The 20786-nt window shown below is 44.2% G+C and overlaps 1 protein-coding gene across 1 annotated transcript in view; it reads right to left on the reverse strand.

Moving 5' to 3' along the window:
* Positions 1-1813: 1813 nt before the first annotated feature.
* Positions 1814-20786, reverse strand: part of SLC6A15 (solute carrier family 6 member 15) — a 65689-nt gene continuing 46716 nt past the window's right edge. The window contains exons 6-12 of the mRNA XM_030214464.1: positions 18692-18802; positions 14395-14636; positions 14096-14288; positions 12129-12321; positions 10032-10191; positions 7087-7249; positions 1814-2290 (exon numbers count right to left, since the gene is read on the reverse strand). Of these exons, the coding sequence (XP_030070324.1) occupies positions 1913-2290; positions 7087-7249; positions 10032-10191; positions 12129-12321; positions 14096-14288; positions 14395-14636; positions 18692-18802 (1440 nt within the window). The 3' untranslated portion in view covers positions 1814-1912. The remainder of the gene's footprint in view (positions 2291-7086; positions 7250-10031; positions 10192-12128; positions 12322-14095; positions 14289-14394; positions 14637-18691; positions 18803-20786) is intronic.

Below are 20786 nucleotides of genomic sequence, written 5' to 3' on the forward strand. Positions count from 1 at the left end.
CTATAGACACAGAATGGGAGAAAGCCTTAATGAATCAGGCACCAAAAGGAAATTCTGCTTAATTAGGATGCCTGAGAGGGCTTGATTTCTCAAGGGTCTTCCAATACAGGTGTAGAATGCACTAAAGACGCTTGAATAAATTTGGCTGACATATTTATGTAGACTCCTAACATGAAACCAGGAGGAATTTATAATGGAACATTTCAACATGAGACCATGGCAATCTTCAAGTCTTGCATTGTTTTATATATATACTAGTAAAACAGGCCCGTTTCTGACACAAATGAAACAGACGCTAGCAAGGTTTTTCTCGGAGTGTGTATGTTTGAGAGAGTGTGTGTGAGAGAGAGAGAGAGAGTGAATGTGCGAGTGTGTGTGTGACAAAGAGAGTGAGACCGCTGGGTGAGAGTGTGTCTCCTCTGTCCCCTGCTCCTCCAGCCACCCAGTGATTCTCCTCTCTCCCCTGCCCCCCCTCCAGCCACCCAGCGATGCTCTTCTCTCCCCTGCCCCCCCTCCAGCCACCCAGTGATTCTCCTCTCTCCCCGGCCCCCCTCCAGCCACCCAGCGATTCTCCTGTCTCCCTTGCCCCCCCCCTCCAGGCACCCAGCGATTGTCCTCTCTCCCCTGCTCCCCCTCCAGCCACCCATCGACTCTCCTCGCTCTCCTGCCCCCCCTCCAGCCACCCATCGATTCTCCTTGTTCCCCTGTTTACCTCCGTCGAAGCAGCCGCGTCTTTGAAAGCCCTGCCCGCCTGTAGCCTTCCCTTCGACCTCGCTCTCCTGCCCCCCCCTCCAGCCACCCATCAATTCTCATTGTTCCCCTGTTTACCTCCATCAAAGCGGCCGCGTCTTTGAAAGCCCTGCCCGTCTGTAGCCTTCCCTTCGACTTCGTTCCCTCTGAGTCCCGCCTGCTGACGTCATTTCCTCTTTCCGCGAGGGCAGGACTCTGAGGGAACGAACTCGAAGGGAAGGCTATAGACGTTGAGGTTGTGCCTCGTGCTGCTATCCTGCGGTTGGACAGTGCTGTTCGTGACGAACCCGGAAGTACGTGACGTCAGTTCAGGAGATGGATACAGCGTTAGAGGCAGCACGAACCCTTCAACCTTTCACTGCCACGGAGTCAGCTTCAGAACGTTGGAGGTGCTTTTTATAATATAGGATATGTTTTGGGGATACTGTTGAATTCCTCTTTGACTATGGAACCTCAGATGAATACCTTGGTTAGGAAGGCCTGTTTTAAGATGAAGCAGCTTCGCCTTTCATGTTCCTATTTTTTGAGGGATCACTTTAGAATTATTGTGCAACTTTCAATTCTAGCTTCACTAGATTACTGCAATTCTCTTTATATATCTAAAGCTGGAGTTATTGTGCAAATGGGATTCTGACGGCCAGTCGGAATCCATAAAGCTCTGTTCCAGTGGCGTTCCTGGGGGGGGGGGGGCAGAGAGAGCATGGAACGAGCGAAGCCAACAGGCGCGCGGCACCCCCCCCACCCAGCAGGTAAAGATGCACCGGGGGGGGGGGGGGGTTCATCGGCGATCCGCCCCAGGTGTTAGCCGCCCTAGGAATGCCACTGCTCTGTTCCTCGATAGAGCCACCGTTCTCCCTACAACCTGGACCTTAACTCTCTCTCTCAATGTGTAAATGAGCCCAACTAGAGTTGGAAAGCAATAACTTATTTGATAATGAGACTGAAAGAAAACCAGAGAAAAGGGCATGCCATTAAATTGTATTGTTCAAAGTGCTTTTGCCGGCACTTTCTAATAAAGAATTCTATTGTTATTTTTATTGTTATTATGAGTCTCTGGCTCGGGAATAACTGTGATCTTACTTCAGACAACGTTGTTAATCGCTGCCATTGCCATAGTCAGTATGCAGTACTGTGAACATTGGAAGTTAGTTTCGCTTTGTAGCTATAAGTCCGATTCAGGCATGTCCGGCATATCTGCCATGAGATATCCGATGCCATAGCGGCCATTGGGAGCAGTATCCACTCTCAGTGTTGGGGATTCAGTATGCTTTCTGTAAATGCTGGGTCCAAGATTAGGAGAAGGCAGCTCGCTGGAAATCTTCCCGTGAATCAGACTAGCATCGTCTCCCTCGAGATTGGAGGTTTCCTTGATGATACGTCCTCTCTTGTAGGACACGGATGCCAAACTTCCAGAGCTATCTTCCATAAGGTTACAGACGCGAACCACAAGGACGATGGGGACAGGCAGTATTGCTAGGATGATTAAAGCTATACAGACAATAATTCCCCACACAGGATAGCTCTGGAACTCTTCTGTTGCCTGTGGAATGCAAGAAAAGCACTGTCAATTTCATGGGTAGCTTAGAAACACCTGTAGTCAAGAGGTGAACCAACTTAGACCTTGAGGGCCACAAACAATTCTTTGTTTCCAGGTAATCAAGCAATGTATAGTAACCTGGCTCTCAAACTAAAGGGGATTGTTATTAAGGTGTAGTAAAAGTCTGGCTTTTACAACACCTTGGTTTACCATGGAAGTGACTAACCTGCAGTACATTAGAATATAAGAATAGCTATACTCGGGGATGCCGAGAGACAAAGCCGGGCCCGGGGCAAACACCCCCCCCCCCCCCCCCCCAGGCCTGCTTATTGCTTGTCTTCTCTCCTGCTAGCTCCGCTCTGCTGAACAGTTCCTTCTTTCTGCCGCATCCAAACAGGAAGTACTTTACACAGGAGGCGGGATGCGGCAGGAAGAAGGATCTGTGGTGGGAAATGTGCTTATTTCCGATCTGACGAAGAAGGGCAACCTTCGAAAGCTATGTCCAATAAAAAAGGTATCATCTTATTTTCTTTTCCATGTTTTATTTTGTTTGATTTCTATAGATTCTACATGGAATGTTGCTATTCCACTAGCAACATTCCATGTAGAAGTCGGCCCTTGCGGATCACCAATGTGGCCGCGCAGGCTTCTGCTTCTGTGAGTCTGACGTCCTGCACGTACGTGCAGGACGTCAGACTCACAGAAACAGAAGCCTGCGCAGCCTTCTACATGGAATGTTGCTAGTGGAATAGCAACATTCCATGTAGAATGTCCAATAGTAGCAACATTCCATGTAGAATCTTAAAATAGTATCTATTTTACTGTCATAGTAATGCTTGAATGTTTTCACTTATATACACTGTCAGCCAGCACATTTGCTTATTTCCGATCTGAGGAAGAAGGGCAACCTTCGAAAGCTAATCAAGAAATGTATCAAGTTATGTCCAATAAAAAAGGTATCATCTTATTTTCTTTTCCATGTTTTATTTGGTTTGATTTCTATAGATTCTACATGGAATGTTGCTATTCCACTAGCAACATTCCATGTAGAAGTCGGCCCTTGCAGATCACCAATGTGGCCGCGCAGGCTTCTGCTTCTGTGAGTCTGACGTCCTGCACGTACGTGCAGGACGTCAGACTCACAGAAGCAGAAGCCTGCGCAGCCTTCTACATGGAATGTTGCTAGTGGAATAGCAACATTCCATGTAGAATCTCCAATAGTATCTATTTTACTGTCATAGTAATGCTTGAATGTTTTCACTTATATACACTGTCAGCTAGCACATTTGCTTATTTCCGATCTGACGAAGAAGGGCAACCTTCGAAAGCTAATCAAGAAAGGTATTAAGTTATGTCCAATAAAAAAGGTATCATCTTATTTTCTTTTCCATGTTTTATTTTGTTTGATTTCTATAGATTCTACATGGAATGTTGCTATTCCACTAGCAACATTCCATGTAGAAGTCGGCCCTTGTAGATCACCAATGTGGCCGCGCAGGCTTCTGTGAGTCTGACGTCCTGCACCTACGTGCAGGACGTCAGACTCACAGAAGCAGAAGCCTGCGCAGCCTTCTACATGGAATGTTGCTAGTGGAATAGCAACATTCCATGTAGAATCTCCAACAGTAGCAACATTCCATGTAGAATCTCCAATAGTATCTATTTTACTGTCATAGTAATGCTTGAATGTTTTCACTTATATACACTGTCAGCCAGCACATTTGCTTATTTCCGATCTGAGGAAGAAGGGCAACCTTCGAAAGCTAATCAAGAAATGTATCAAGTTATGTCCAATAAAAAAGGTATCATCTTATTTTCTTTTCCATGTTTTATTTGGTTTGATTTCTATAGATTCTACATGGAATGTTGCTATTCCACTAGCAACATTCCATGTAGAAGTCGGCCCTTGCAGATCACCAATGTGGCCGCGCAGGCTTCTGCTTCTGTGAGTCTGACGTCCTGCACGTACGTGCAGGACGTCAGACTCACAGAAGCAGAAGCCTGCGCAGCCTTCTACATGGAATGTTGCTAGTGGAATAGCAACATTCCATGTAGAATCTCCAATAGTAGCAACATTCCATGTAGAATCTCCAATAGTATCTATTTTACTGTCATAGTAATGCTTGAATGTTTTCACTTATATACACTGTCAGCTAGCACATTTGCTTATTTCCGATCTGACGAAGAAGGGCAACCTTCGAAAGCTAATCAAGAAAGGTATTAAGTTATGTCCAATAAAAAAGGTATCATCTTATTTTCTTTTCCATGTTTTATTTTGTTTGATTTCTATAGATTCTACATGGAATGTTGCTATTCCACTAGCAACATTCCATGTAGAAGTCGGCCCTTGTAGATCACCAATGTGGCTGCGCAGCCTTCTACATGGAATGTTGCTAGTGGAATAGCAACATTCCATGTAGAATCTCCAATAGTAGCAACATTCCATGTAGAATCTCCAATAGTATCTATTTTACTGTCATAGTAATGCTTGAATGTTTTCACTTATATACACTGTCAGCTAGCACATTTGCTTATTTCCGATCTGACGAAGAAGGGCAACCTTCGAAAGCTAATCAAGAAAGGTATTAAGTTATGTCCAATAAAAAAGGTATCATCTTATTTTCTTTTCCATGTTTTATTTTGTTTGATTTCTATAGATTCTACATGGAATGTTGCTATTCCACTAGCAACATTCCATGTAGAAGTCGGCCCTTGTAGATCACCAATGTGGCCGCGCAGGCTTCTGTGAGTCTGACGTCCTGCACGTACGTGCAGGACGTTAGACTCACAGAAGCAGAAGCCTGCGCAGCCTTCTACATGGAATGTTGCTAGTGGAATAGCAACATTCCATGTAGAATCTCCAATAGTAGCAACATTCCATGTAGAATCTCCAATAGTATCTATTTTACTGTCATAGTAATGCTTGAATGTTTTCACTTATATACACTGTCAGCTAGCACATTTGCTTATTTCCGATCTGACGAAGAAGGGCAACCTTCGAAAGCTAATCAAGAAAGGTATTAAGTTATGTCCAATAAAAAAGGTATCATCTTATTTTCTTTTCCATGTTTTATTTGGTTTGATTTCTATAGATTCTACATGGAATGTTGCTATTCCACTAGCAACATTCCATGTAGAAGTCGGCCCTTGCAGATCACCAATGTGGCCGCGCAGGCTTCTACATGGAATGTTGCTAGTGGAATAGCAACATTCCATGTAGAATCTCCAATAGTAGCAACATTCCATGTAGAATCTCCAATAGTATCTATTTTACTGTCATAGTAATGCTTGAATGTTTTCACTTATATACACTGTCAGCCAGCACATTTGCTTATTTCCGATCTGAGGAAGAAGGGCAACCTTCGAAAGCTAATCGAGAAATGTATTAAGTTATGTCCAATAAAAAAGGTATCATCTTATTTTCTTTTCCAGGTTTTATTTGGTTTGATTTCTATTGATAACCTTAAGAGTGGACTAACACGGCTACCGCACTCCTTATCTGAGGATGCAACTTTCTTCAATAAATCATCAAGAAACTCCAAACAGCCCAAAACACTGCAGCCAGACTCATATTTGGTAAAACAAAATACAAAAATGCCAAACCCCTAAGAGAAAAACTACACTGGCTCCCACTTAAAGAACGTATTAACGTTCAAAGTCTGCACCCTGGTTCATAAAATCATTTGTGGAGAGGCCCCGGTCTACATGTTAGACCTCATAGACTTACTACTACTACTACTACTATTTAGCATTTCTATAGCGCTACAAGGCATACGCAGCGCTGCACAAACATAGAAGAAAGACAGTCCCTGCTCAAAGAGCTTACAATCTAATAGACAAAAAATAAATAAAGTAAGCAAATCAAATCAATTAATGTGAACGGGAAGGAAGAGAGGAGGGTAGGTGGAGGCGAGTGGTTACAAGTGGTTACGAGTCAAAAGCAATGTTAAAGAGGTGGGTTTTCAGTCTAGATTTAAAGGTGGCCAAGGATGGGGCAAGACGTAGGGGCTCAGGAAGTTTATTCCAGGCGTAGGGTGCAGCGAGACAGAAGGTGCAAAGTCTGGAGTTGGCAGTAGTGGAGAAGGGAACAGATAAGAAGGATTTATCCATGGAGCGGAGTGCACGGGAAGGGGTGTAGGGAAGGACGAGTGTGGAGAGATACTGGGGAGCAGCAGAGTGAGTACATTTATAGGTTAGTAGAAGAAGTTTGAACAGGATGCGAAAACGGATAGGGAGCCAGTGAAGGGTCTTGAGGAGAGGGGTAGTATGAGTAAAGCGACCCTGGCGGAAGATGAGACGGGCAGCAGAGTTTTGAACTGACTGGAGAGGGGAGAGGTGACTTACCACCCAGGAACACTAAAAGATCAGCACGCGCATTCCTGAATCTCCACTACCCCAGCTGCAAAGGACTAAAATACAAATTAACACATGAATCTAGCTTTTCCAACATAAGCACGCAGCTATGGAATGCACTACCACTTGGCGTGAAAAAAATGCGCGACCTATCCAACTTTCGGAAATCACTGAAGACCTGCCTGTTCAACAAGGCATACCGCAACGATCCATCATTTGAACTTTAACGTAATACCACTTTATCTCGTATTCCGAATATGATCTCTTTATACTTGATGGCTTAATCTACCATGTCACTCATGACCTTTAATGTAATACCACTTGTATCTCTCACTCTGGAATGGCGATCGCCATGACGGAGCAATGTAAGCCACATTGAGCCTGCAAATAGGTGGGAAAATGTGGGATACAAATGCAGCAAATAAATAAATAAATAAATGTCTCACCCTTTCCTCAATCCATACACTGTAAACCGGTGGACTGATTCCCATTTGGATAATGCTTGAAATGAGAAGCAACAGCAAAACTAAAGGAGAAATGTACTTCCACATATAGAAATAGTATCTGTAAGGTGTAAAACCAAGCATATCCTTTAATTCCTCCATAAATCTGAAAAGAGAGAGAGAGAATAAGGAACATGTTTCAGTTACAGATTCCTACTGCCGCACTGCAGAAAAATGTCATTTATCCTTCATGCAACAAACATATTACAGAGACTGAATAATGTAACAAAGCTAGGGGCCCAGCCTGGTTGCCCAGTGTTCTTCTGGCACTGCCCTGGGGAGGCTCCCAGGATCGATCTCCATGTCACGCTCCCCATTCCCCACATCAGTTGAGGCTGGGCATGTTTTAGTAGTTGAGGACAGGGGCGTAGCTACTATGGAGCCACGGGGGCCTGGGCCCCCCTAGATTTGGCCCTGGATCCCCCTGCCGCGAACCTCTCGACCCCCCCTTCCCGCCGCCAACCCTCCCCCGCCGCGTACCTTTGCTGGCGGGGGACCCCAACCCCCGCCAGCCAAAGTTCTCTCCTCGGCCTAGCAGCGTTGCTTGCTAAATGATCTGATCAAGTTTCTGTGCGTGCGTCTGACGTCCTGCACAGAAACAGATTCAAACTTGATCAGATCATTCGGCAACACCGCGCGACCGAGAAGAGAACTGGCTGGCGGAGGTTGGGTTCCCCCGCCAGCAAAGGTATGCAGCGGGAGTGGGTTGGCGGCGGGAAGGGGGGGGGGTCGAGAGGGTTGCGGCAGCAGGGGTCAGCAATACTGCACGGCCGAGAAGAGGACCTCGGCTGGCGGGGGCTGGAGTGCCCCGCCAGCAAAGGTACGTGGTGGGAGAGGGTTGGCGGCGGGAAGTGAGGGGGTTGAGAGGGTTGTGGCAGCGGTGCTGGGGGGGTCAGCAATGCCGTGTGGCCGAGAAGAGGACCTCAGCTGGCGGGGGTTGGGGTCCCCCGCCAGCAAAGGTACACTGCAGGAGAGGGTTGGCAGCGGGAAGGGGGCGGGTCAAGAGGGTTGCGGCACGGGGGGGGGGGGTCAGTGGCGCTGAGGGGGCTAAAATGTGCCCCCTCACCTCGGGCTCTGGACCCCCCCCTCCCGTCGAAGTCTGGCTACGCCCCTGGTTGAGAGGTTATTTTTATTTTGAGACTAGTGAAAAAGGCCCGTTTCTGGAGCAAGGTTTTCCTCCCCAACCCCCCTCCCTACCCACCCCTTCGCCTCCCTACCCACCCCTTCGTTGTTGTGAAGCCACAGACGCCATTGCTCCGCCCTCGATCTGTGACGCCATTGCTCCACCCTCGACGTCATCACGTTTGACGCGAGGGCGGGGCCCAGAGACAGTGATTTCGGTGGCTTCACCACCATGAACCCTTCGAACCCGAAGGAAGGAAGTGACACTGATGTCAGTGTCTTCAGAACGTTGAGGGTGAGATTTATTACATAGGATTACTGAAGGCACTCTTGTTTGAACATGCATGGAGCTGATGCTTGTGTTTTTACTTTGAGTAATATATTGCTTTGTTCTGATAATGTGCTTGTTTTTATCAATTTTTATTGTGTATTTTGCTTTGAGATCCATCTAGTTATTTATTATTATTTTATTTATTTACATTTGTACCCCGCGCTTTCCCACTCATGGCAGGCTCAATGCGGCAGGCGATGGAGGGTTAAGTGACTTGCCCAGAGTCACAAGGAGCTGCCTGTGCCAGGAATCGAACTCAGTTCCTCAGGACCAAAGTCCACCACCCTAACCACTAGGCCACTCCTCCACTGTTGCTACTATTTGAGATTCTACATGGAATGTTGCTATTCCACTAGAAATCGGTCCTTGCAGATCACCAATGTGGCCGTGCAGGCTTCTGCTTCTGTGAGTCTGACGTCCTGCACATACGTGCAGGACGTCAGACTCAAAGAAACAGAAGCCTGCACAGCCTTCTACATGGAATGTTGCTAGTGGAATAGCAACATTCCATGTAGAATCTCCAATAGTAGCAACATTCCATGTAGAATCTCCAATAGTATCTATTTTATTTTTGTTACATTTGTACCCCGCGCTTTCCCACTCATGGCAGGCTCAATGCAGCTTACATGGGGCAATGGGGCAATGGAGGGTTAAGTGACTTGCCCAGAGTCACAAGGAGCTGCCTGAAGTGGGAATCGAACTCAGTTCCTCTGGACCAAAGTAGTCCACCACCCTAACCACTAGGCCACTCCTCCACTGTTGCTACTATTTGAGATTCTACATGGAATGTTGCTATTCCACTAGCAACATTCCATGTAGAAGTCAGCCCTTGCAGATCACCAATGTGGCCGCGCAGGCTTCTGCTTCTGTGAGTCTGACGTCCTGCACGTACGTGCAGGACGTCAGACTCACAGAAACAGAAGCCTGTGCAGCCTTCTACATGGAATGTTGCTAGTGGAATAGCAACATTCCATGTAGAATCTCCAATAGTAGCAACATTCCATGTAGAATCTCCAATAGTATCTATTTTATTTTTGTTACATTTGTACCCTGCGCTTACCCTGCAGGCTTACATGGGGCAATGGAGGGTTAAGTGACTTGCCCAGAGTCACAAGGAGCTGCCTGTGCCAGGAATCGAACTCAGTTCCTCAGGACCAAAGTCCACCACCCTAACCACTAGGCCACTCCTCCACTGTAGGCGGAATAGAATTTTTTACATAAATAAATAATAAAATAAAATATATATGCATGTGTATGTATGTATTTAGAGTCAGCTCAAATTTACTAGCTTATCTTGGAGTGAGCGCAGATGAAATCTAAGTGTACCAACTGCGGAAATACAATTTCTGGGCCTGCTTTTCTCTCATGTCTGACTGAAGGTGATTCTCCCCTACCAATTCATGCTTCAAAGGTCAATATCTTCATTATTGCTTACTTGTCCAAACCGTAGATCCAAGCAACCGTAATATTCTCTAGAATCACCACAATAAGCAGAGGGAGCGTTGCAGAGTAGTCATCAAACATTGTGACAAAGTAGTTTCCGGAACGTTGTACAAAAATCAAACCAATACAGAATGCAAGAAGACAGCATCCAACTGTAAAAAAAAAGATCGAGAAACAGCAATCAATGCAAAAATTGTGTCTTAATTCCTCGAACATATAAAGAGGAATCCAATAAAATTTATATGGAAATATAATGTTTGATTTTAACAAAATATTTCTAAAAAGCAAGGAAAAGACCTCAAAACGCCCGACCGCTTACTTTCAGTTTTCAGCGGCTTTAACTGGGGGCGTGGTGTTCATCACTGGTCATAAAAACCTTGCTTGGAAAGAATTATTTTAACTTTTAATTTATTTCCAAATAGATTTTAACAATTTTCCTCCTGAACCCTGCTGTAGGACGTTGTTCCTGGATTCCTTGTTGCTTTCCTCTTCAGCTCCAGCCCAGCCACTCCAGTCCTGTCTACTTCCGCCCGTCTTAGGGTTGCCTGTCTCCTGTTGGGTGGTTTTGCCCACTGCTGCCACCTCCGTGACAGCGGCCCAAGGGCTCACATTTCCCCCGAGAAACCTGACAATAGCAGACTATGAACCTTTCTTCCAGGAATCTGTCCGAACCTTTTTAAACCCAGATACGCTAACCGCTGTTACCACATCCTCCAGCAAAGAGTTCCAGAGCTTAACTGTTCGTTGAGTGAAAAAATATTTCCTCCTATTTGTTTTAAAAGTATTTCCATGAAAATTCCTTGAGTGTCCCCTAGTCTTTGTACTTTTGGAACGAGTAAAAAAATCGATTTACTTCTACTCGTTCTACACCACTCAGGATTTTGTAGACCTGAATCAAATCTCCCCTCATCCATCTCTTTTCCAAGGGCTAAAGAGCCCTGACCTCTTTAGCCTTTCCTCATATGAGGGAATAGAAAAGGGGGATGCTGATCGGGAAGAAGGGAGAGAAGATAAAAATGGGAGCTGCTGCATGGGGGTGTGCCGATTTATAGTTTGCAGGGGAGTGCGAAAAACCCTAGCACTGGCCCTGACAATACTAACCACTAGGTTACTCCTCTGACCTGCTTGCTGCTTTGTTCAGAAATAGCTATAATACCTGAAGTTAATAGTAAACCACTTTGGAAACTTTTCAAGAGTAGAAGTGAATAGAATAGAATGGATAGAATGGACAGTAGCCATTTACTTTTCTCAATAGAATAGGCTCTGAATAGGTGCTTTCTTGGCAATTAATACATACATAGAATAAAATAGAATAGTAAAAGACCCCCTAAGGGTGAAACCCACCCTTTCGATATTCAACAACACCTTGAGCTCAGGATCCATACTTGGACCTACCTGCAACACCTCTGTTTTCACACTATTAAATTTTAGCCCACACTTAACAGCACCAATCACATATTTTCTCCAAGCTTTGCCAGAGAATGTAGTAAAAGCAGTTAGCTTAGCGGGGTTTAAAACGGTTTGGATGGTTTCCTAAAGGAAAAGTCCATACAGCATTATTAAAATGGACTTGGGGAAAACGCAGTGCTTATTTCTAGGATAAGCAGCATAAAATGTATTGTACATTTTTGGGATCTTGCCAGGTACTTGTGACCTGAATTGGCCACTGTTGGAAACAGGATGCTGGGTTTGATGGACCTTCAGTCTGTCCTAGTATGGCAATACTTATATACTTATTTATTTAGGGACCATTTTACTAAAGGGTTGCTACGTGGCAACCCGGAACTACCGCTGGCTCAACGCAGCCATCGGTGGTATTTCTGCCTCGAGCGCATGCAATTTCTGGCACTACGGAAAATAATTACGTAATTTCTAGCATTGCTGTACTGCAGGAGCCCTTACTGCAAGTGCTCTCCCCCACATAGCCACGCGATAAGAATAATCTTGACACCGCTACCACAGGGCTCTGTATTAAACTAAATAGCCAGTGATGCTAGTGTAGTCTCGTTTCCTAGGTTCTCTGTGTAGCATTTCTGAGAGAACTTCTGGTTACTTATAGAGCATAGAAAATAACAGAGCTTTTACTCACTTGTCAGCAATTCTTTACGAACTTTGAAAGTGTCAACGACAGGCGTGATGATTCCTTCAATGGTCCCAAACATACTGCCAAGCCCCAAGTTTACCAGCATAAGGAAGAACATTACAGACCAGAAGGGCGAAGCTGGAAAGTGCGTCATCGCTTCTGTAAAGGCAATAAAAGCCAAACCAGTTCCTTGCACTGACTGCCAATTAAAAGAGAGTGAAAACAACAGCTTATGAACAATTCAAAATTTTTAGGGTTTAATGCAAATTGTCGCAGATTAATACCAAGGAGAAAGGAAACTGTTTAAAAATAAGAAAACGGTATTACAAGAGGATTCTGGGAATACATGTTTTCACATGTTTGAAATAGTATCTTTCTATTTTTGTTAATGCTACGTACTCGTGTGGGTTGGCATTCAGCCACGGTTGTGGCTGAAAACCCCCCCTGAATATTCAGCATCAGCATCACAATAGTGGCCCCTGCTGAGGGGCGGTCAATGCCAATGCTATCTGTATAGCAATTTACATGGCAACATTAGCTTTAATAACTGACTTGCTATGTATTCCACTAAATAGATATTCATCATAATTGTACAAACTATTAATCTTACTGTGTGTCCTTCAGGTCTAAAGCAGTTAGATTTCTGAGAATTATTGATTCTATTTTTCTGTTGCTGTTATATCTCGTTGAAATTCTTTGCCTGCGGATATTAGAACCGAACCTCACTACTTATCCTTTCATAGGAAACTCAAGACCTTTCAATTTTCTTAGGGATCTTTTATTAAATCTAAAATCCAAACTCAAGTCCTCATTAATAGATGTAGGTCCAGCTTGCATGGTATGTACAATATGTAAATGAACCAGAACATTTTGGAACTGCATGCAAACCAAACCTCAAGTTACAACCCAAACTGTGCCAAGAGACAGTGCTTGTCTAAATGAATGAGTCACTGACAGTCAGTAATCCAGGAAAGCAAATAAATGCACAGAGTAATCATTAAGCTTAAACGTTGATAGCATCGTTTAAACATATACTGATAGTGACATTATTCAGTGTTGCACCTGGATGACTATCTGGAGAACATGGGACAGCAGAGTAGCTAAATATTGCCGTTATCTGGATAATGTTGGTAGTGGCCACCATTATCCATCATTCAGCTGGAGCTGAATTTTTCAGTATATCTATTCAGTGGAACACATAGCAAGTCAGTTATTAAAGCTAATGTTGCCATGTAAATTGCTTGAAAAACATACAAGCTGCCTTAAACCAGATTCTTTGTTGCACTGGAAGCCTGCCTAAATGATGAGCCATCATATATGTCAAAACAAACGTTCACCAGACTCAAATAATTTGCATAAAGCTATGAATAAAGCTATGCTTTTATCGGAACAAGAATCATACACTGCCGATATGGAGAAATATCCTTGAAACAGTCGAGTAGCGAAACATGATGTCATGTCGGACATCAAATTCCCCTTGGAAAAAAATATAGTTAAGCTAAGTGTGCTATTAGTTTATCTATAGATAAAGAATAGTTATTTAGTGATAAAAAGTTTGGAAATGTTCAACAAAAATGAAAAATTAACAAAAGTATAAATAAAAAAATACAACAAAAACATAACAAAAAGGAAACTTTTTGGAAGACCGGTGGTGATAGGAGAGTGGTGGCTAGTGTCCCACAACTCCGTTGGACTGAGGTCTTCTAAATTAATAATTAGCACAAATCTCATTATTAGCTTTATGCCTATATGATGAAACATTATCAAATTTTTTGAGATGAAAAATCAATGTAATGGCAGTATTTCGCACAAATTGTAATTTCTTAAGCAATCTAGGACTAAATATAAGGCGTCACAGTAGTCTAAATGTGATAAAACTAATAACTGAGCCAAAAGAGCAAAATCATAGCATTCTAACCTCAACCTTAACGTAAACATCACACTAAATTAAAGCCAGCAAACACCAGCTTAACCTTGTTGAGTTCATCTTCAGTTTGGCAAGGTGCAAGACCAAGAGCGGGAAAATCTTCTTCTTCCACTTTCTTAATGATATCATAAACCAGATGATAGTCCTTGGCTGTAATGGCTGAAAAATTGACATGATGAGGAATCATATCATGACTGAGATTGCCAGCTTTTAAAAGATGTACGATCTTTGCGGAATTTCTGCAAAAAAAATAATAATCCAAACGCACAGTTTTAGATTCTTTCGTAGGGAATTTCTGCTGGAATATAAATGTTAAAATGAAAGAAGGAAAGAAATGATTCATACTGGATAATGCAGTTCTGATTTATAACATTTGCCTTGAAGCCCAAAACAGCAAAAACCACCAATGTTGCAAGTATGGAGGTGAAGAAATTGATGAAGGACACCAGGACAGCATCGAAATGGCAGTTGTTGTCTCGTTTGTTGTAGCTGGAAAAAGCAATGACTCCTCCAAAGCCAAGACCAAGGGCAAAGAACACCTGAGTAGCAGCTTCTCTCCATACTTTGGGCTCCAGCATTATTTCCAGCTGTTAACGGTTAAAAACAACACATTGTGGAGCACAAATAGCTGTAAATCGATATCAACATAGCAATATTGTAAATGAAAGCAGGTAAAGATCACCCAGTCTTCTCAGTTGAGATCCATCCAATTATGGTGGACGCACATTTAAGTTTTTCCTTTCCAACCAACTTCACTCTCCCCCGTGTCTTTTTCCTGCTTGCCTTGAACCTTTTCCTCATTATTGCCTTCTACATCTGTCCCAATAATGGTCTCTACTACCTTCCACTGTAGACTATTTCAAGACTCCCATCTTCAAGGTTATTTCTTCTATTTTACGGAAGAAATTCTATAGCAGTATCACTCTTGTTTTAGAAGCCCTATTCGTAATTTACATATTTGAATACCTGCATTCAGACCAGGGGCGGACTGACCATTGGGGCAACCAGGCAGGGCCCGAGGGCCCAGAGGCTCTGCCTGGATGCCCGGCGCACTGCTGGTGAACTAGTGGCCTCAGCGGGGGTGGGGGGTGGATATCTTCTTTCCTGCCCGTCCCGCTGGGCTGCCGCTATTCCCCCTGCCTGGCACCAATGTATTTTAAAAATGGCAGCCGAGACTCCCTGCAGAAGTCTTGCGAGACAGTCGAGACCCATGAAACTGCCCGGGAAGTCTCGGCTGCCATTTTGAAAACACAGTGGCGCTGGCAGGCGGGCGATAGTGGCAGCGCAGCAGGCAGGAAAGAACATTCCCCTGCGCAGAGGCCACCAGACTACCAGGACCCTTCAGACAGGACCAGGGCAGCGGAGACGGCAGCTGCGGCGGCAGGGGGGTGTGTTGGGCAGTAGCCAGGGAGGGGGCCCAGACCACCCTCAGTCTGCCCCTGATTCAGACATGCATACTGCATGCACATGCAAAACTCATTTTTAGAAAGCCAGCATTTATACATGTATTCCTGCACTATATATATGTTGCAAGGGGGCATGATTTGGGCTGGGTCTAGGCATGGCTTGAGCAGAACTAAAATCTACACATGCGTTCTCCATTTCAGAAAGGAAATGCACATGTATGTCCCCATATATCAATGTCGAGATTTACAGCTGACCTTTGCACATATAGGTTTGCAAAATGTGCTAGTCTGGGTCAACCCTTAACAGGTAGGGTTAGCGGAGTTCCCCTTATTCCCTGGTGCTTATTTCCTTTTCCTATCTGAAAATAAAGATTGAGGCCTCTGTTACTAATGACCTGCGGGTATATGTGTAGGCTTGCGAAATAGCAAGCGCACAACTGCTGTGGCTCCCTCCTTCTGTTTAGCAGCAAGTCACTTGGGACCCCTTTTACAAAGCGGCAATAAGCCCAACACGGGTAAGGGCCCCCTCCCGAAACGGCCACGCGGCAAGTGCTCCACTTGCCGCTCGGCCATTTCCTGTAGAAAAGCAAGACCTACCTTTTACCTGCTGCGGTAAAAGGGGGCCTCGGTGCACGTCAAAAACCCACGCCAGCGCAGGCCGCCTTTTGCCACGGCCCTTAACCCTCTATTGCCTCTGGTCCAAACTTAGTGGCCTTTTTACTAAAGCTTAGCACGTGCAAAATGCTAAGAAGCTCTTTGGTATGAAATGGGTTTCTTAGCATTTAGAGCATGCTAAGCTTTAGTAAAAGGGACCCTTAGGGTCCTTTTTACTAAGACGCGAAGGCGCCTATGTGCGTACAATTCATTTCAAATTAGAACTACCGCCCGGCTGCCGCGTGCCCCGGGCGGTAATTCTAATTTCTATGTGCGTCCAAAACGCATGGCAGAAAAATCATTTCTATTTTCTACCGGTAATCGGCAGTGTATGCGCGTTGACGATTACTGACCGGTTAACGTGTGAGACCTTACCGCTAAGTCAATGGGTGGTGGTAAGGTCTCAGGCCCAAAATGGAAGCGCACTGCTTTTAATTTTTCCACACATCCATGTTTGACAAAAAAAAGGCCTTTTTTGCAGGCATGCTGAAAAATGGACCTGAGCGCGTCCAATACACCCATCTACACCAGCGCAGGCCATTTTTCAGCGCACCTTAATAAAAATAGTGCTGGCACTTAGGTTGGTGTCCTGTCATGTGAGGGGGACCAGTGCACTAGAAATGCTGGCTTCTCCCACGACCAAAGGGCTTGGATTTGGTCATTTCTGAGATGGGCATCCTTGCTTTCCATTATGGCCGAAAATCGGGGACAACCATATCTAAGGTCGACCTAAATTTCACGATTTGGGCGTCCCCGACCGTATTATTGAAACGAAAGATGGCCGCCCATCTTGTTTCGATAATACAGGTTTCCCCGCCCCTTCGCCAGGACATCCTGCGAGGACGTCCTCAGGAAAACGTGGGCGCCCCTTTCAATTATGCCCCTCCACGTTGTCTATGAAAATGTTCTATTACTTATTGTGTTGACATTGTAAGTACTATACTATACCATACTTTGTATTGTTATTTGAATATTTTTACTGCTGTAATTGTCTATTGCTTATGTTTGATTTATTCTTACTGTACACCGCCTTGAGTGAATTTCTTCAAGCAGGCGGTAAATAAATCCTAATCAATAATCAATCAATAAATAGATTGTGGAATACCAGCTTACACATACAAATGCTGGAATTTACACATATAAAATGCTGTGTTTTCAATGCATATTTTGGTAAAATGGCTCTACCCCTGCCATACGTGCGGGTAAATGCACAGCACTCCTGCCTGTAGTTTATGAAAAGCACCACAAGTCAGTCAGGGGCCCTTTTACTAAGCCGAGGAAGGGCTAATGCGCAGATAGCGTGTGTCAAATCGGCACCACCGGCCGGGGTAGCGCACGTGCCCGGTGGTAATTCCAAGTCTGGTGTACACCGAATCCCACTGTAGAAAATATGATCTTAGCGAATTGGAAAAATGCCTCAGTGCTTAATGAACACTTCCGGTGGCAGTCAGTTTTGTTATATCACAAAACGGAAACAGCCTCTGCAAGTCCTCATTGGATCTCTCAGCAAAAAGACATTGATATGGTCTCCACTATCCGACTATATTCACTCATTACGAAAGCACCTTCAATTAATCTCAGCCAGTGGCGATCCTAGGTCGGCTGCCACCCGGGGCGGATCGCCACTGCGCATCCCCTCCCCCCCCGGGTGCAGCAGCGTCCCCCCCCCAGGGTGCAGCACGACCCCCCCCCCCCCCGGCACAATGACACCCCCCTCCCCGGCTCATCAAGCCCCCCCCCCCCCGGCGCATTCTTGGCTGCTGGAGTGTGCAGAGAGCAGCCGCGCGCCTGTCGGCTCCACTGGCTCCCTGCTCCCTCTGCCCCGGAACAGGAAGTAACCTGTTCTGGGGCAGAGGGAGCAGGGAACCAGCGGAGCCGACAGGAGCACGGCTGCTCTCTGCACCCTCCAGCAGCGTGCACCCAGGGCGGACCGCCCCGCCCTTCCTACGTCACTGATCTCAGCATTAATGAACCACTTCTCTAATCTATTTTGTTTTTAAATCACTGTTATATTTTATTGTTCTTCCTCTTTTGTTTGTTACCTGAAAACTTCAATAAAATTTCTGGGGAAAAAAAAAAGAAAAGAAAATATTTTTCTATTTTCTACTGCGGGGGGGGGGGGGGGGGGGAGAGGGGTTGTTCCCATCGGTAATCAGAATGCAGCCACGTTGGCACATGCTGCGTGGTTACCGTGCAGGTAGCGTGTGAGCCCTCACCGCTAAGTCAATGGCTGCCGGCCGTAAACAAGTGCACGCCAATTTTAATTTTTGCGCTTGCCCATGTCTCAGCCCATTAAAAACTGGCCTTTTTCCCAGCCACGGTAAAAAAAAAAAGTGGTCTAGCGCACCCAAAAAAAATGCACCCATACTACCACAGGCCACTTTTTACTGTGGCTTCGTAAAAAGTGCCCCTCTGTTTTAGTTTACATCCAAAGTGGTCTCACTTTTTCCAAAATTTCATAATAATTTTGGTAAAACAAACCTGCTCGAGCTTAACCAAATAATCTAACTCTACGACGGACAGTTGCATCAGTCATTACTTGTACCTCATCATTCTGGTTTCAAAAAGAACCAAGCACATACCTTAGGGGTGAACATGTGACGAATCCCATCCACGGCCCCGTTTAACAGAAGTCCTCTAACAAGAAAGCAGATAAGTACCACATACGGGAAGAGAGAACTAAAATACATGATCTGCAATAGAACAGGAAACGAGACCAAAGTTGGACTACATTTTTTTTAAAATGTGTTTACCATAAATTATTCTGAATCCTTGTTTGTATAATCAATTCTGCATTCAAGTTCTGTACATAAAAAAAATGTCACAAATTCATGTTGTAAAATAAATTATGATTGAGCCAATGCAGGAAACTTAAAAAAAAATTATGTGGCAGCCTCTTATTATGTTTCTTTTTGAAAAATTTAGACAGATTGAAGGGTCCTTTTACTTAGCCGCGTAAGCGTCTATGCGCGCCCAACGTGCGCCAAAATGGAGTTACTGCCCGACTACCGCATGCCTCTTGCAGTAATTTCATTTTTGGCACGCGCCCGATATGCGCGTCTGAAAAATATTTTTTATTTTCGGATGCGCATAACGGATGCACGCCAAGTAGCAATTGGTGTGCATAGGTCATTACCGCCCAGTTACCGCATGAATCTTTACCGCTAGGTCAACGGCTGGCGGTAAGGTCTCAGACCCAAAATGGATGCGCGGCAATTTTCATTTTGCCATACGTCCATTTTCGGCAAAAAGGTTTAAAGGCTTTTTTCACAGGCGCGCTAAAAAATGGATCGTTGCATGCCCAAAACCCGCGCCTACACTACCGCAAGCCATTTTTCATCGCGCCTTTGTAAAAGGAGCCCTGAATCTAGTTTTTTTTTTTTAACTACCTAAGGAGTGGAGATTTCCTTTCTTTTTTTTAAATCTTAAATGTTGTATGAAACATTATGCTATTTAATAGATATAAGCTGAGGGCAGTTTATGCAGTGGTGATCACTGATCGAGATACTTTTGCCAGAGACCTAAAACTTATTTTCTCTATTGCAACTGGAGTGGAAGGTGATTGACAGCTGAAAGAGGTCAAACAGAAAAATAAAAGCAAAAATTAAAAAATTAAAATTCTCAGTTTAAGAAATTTTCTTTTATCTATTTTTAGATACATATTTTTCCCTTATGGATTTTTTTATGTATGTGTTTTTACCTTTTTGTTTATTTTATTTTTGTCATTGTGATTTCCAGTGGACAGACAAACCTTGTATAATTGAACTGGGTAGTAAAGTATATCTGATTATCTTTTCTTTCAGATTATCTTAGTTTTACTGTTGTTGTGTTTATGTCTAATTTAATTTCTTTTTTTTAGGGCTATTTCCATTTTATTATTAGCTGACACACTGCCCTGAGTCATTATTTATTTATTGCATTTGTATCCCACATTTTCCCACCTATTTGCAGGCTCAATGTGGCTTACATTGTTCCGTCATGGCGATCGCCATTTCCGGAGTGAGAGATACAAGCGGTATTACATTAGAGATTATGATTGACATTCTAGGTTAAGCAATCAAATGTAAGGAGTTCATAGTCGGAATAAAAGACATTTTAGGTTAAACAGTCAGATATAAAGAGTTCATATTTGGAGTTAAATATAGAGTGGTAATTGCGTTAAAGTTCATTCGTGGTAAAGTAGTCTTTGGTATTCGAGTATAGGGTGTTAGGTTTAATCTGGTTCAGGCTTGAGTTTTTTTGTCTAGTAGTTAGGATGTATCATTGTGGTATGCATTTTTGAACAGGCTGGTCTTCAGTGATTTCCGGAATTTCGTTAGGTCGCGGATATTTCTCACGGAGAGTAGTAATGCATTCCATAGTCGTGTGCTTATGTAGGAGAAGCTGGATGCATATGTTAATTTATATTTTAGACATTTGCAGTTAGGGTAGTGGAGATTTAGGAATGTGCGTGCTGATCTTCTAGTGATCTTTTATTGTACTAAGGGCCCCTTTTACCAAGCTGCAACAAAAGGGTGCCTGAGCTGGTGTCAGCGTGTGGTTTTGACGTTCGCCGAGGCCCCCTTTTACTGCATCGGGTAAAAGGCAGGTCTTTCTTTTTTTTTTTTTCAGGAAATGGCTGTGCAGCAAGTGAAGCACTTGCGGTGTGGCCATTTCAGGGGGCACTGCCCGATTACC

The sequence above is a fragment of the Microcaecilia unicolor genome, chromosome 9 (assembly GCF_901765095.1).
Source record: "Microcaecilia unicolor chromosome 9, aMicUni1.1, whole genome shotgun sequence".
NCBI lineage: Eukaryota > Metazoa > Chordata > Amphibia > Gymnophiona > Siphonopidae > Microcaecilia > Microcaecilia unicolor.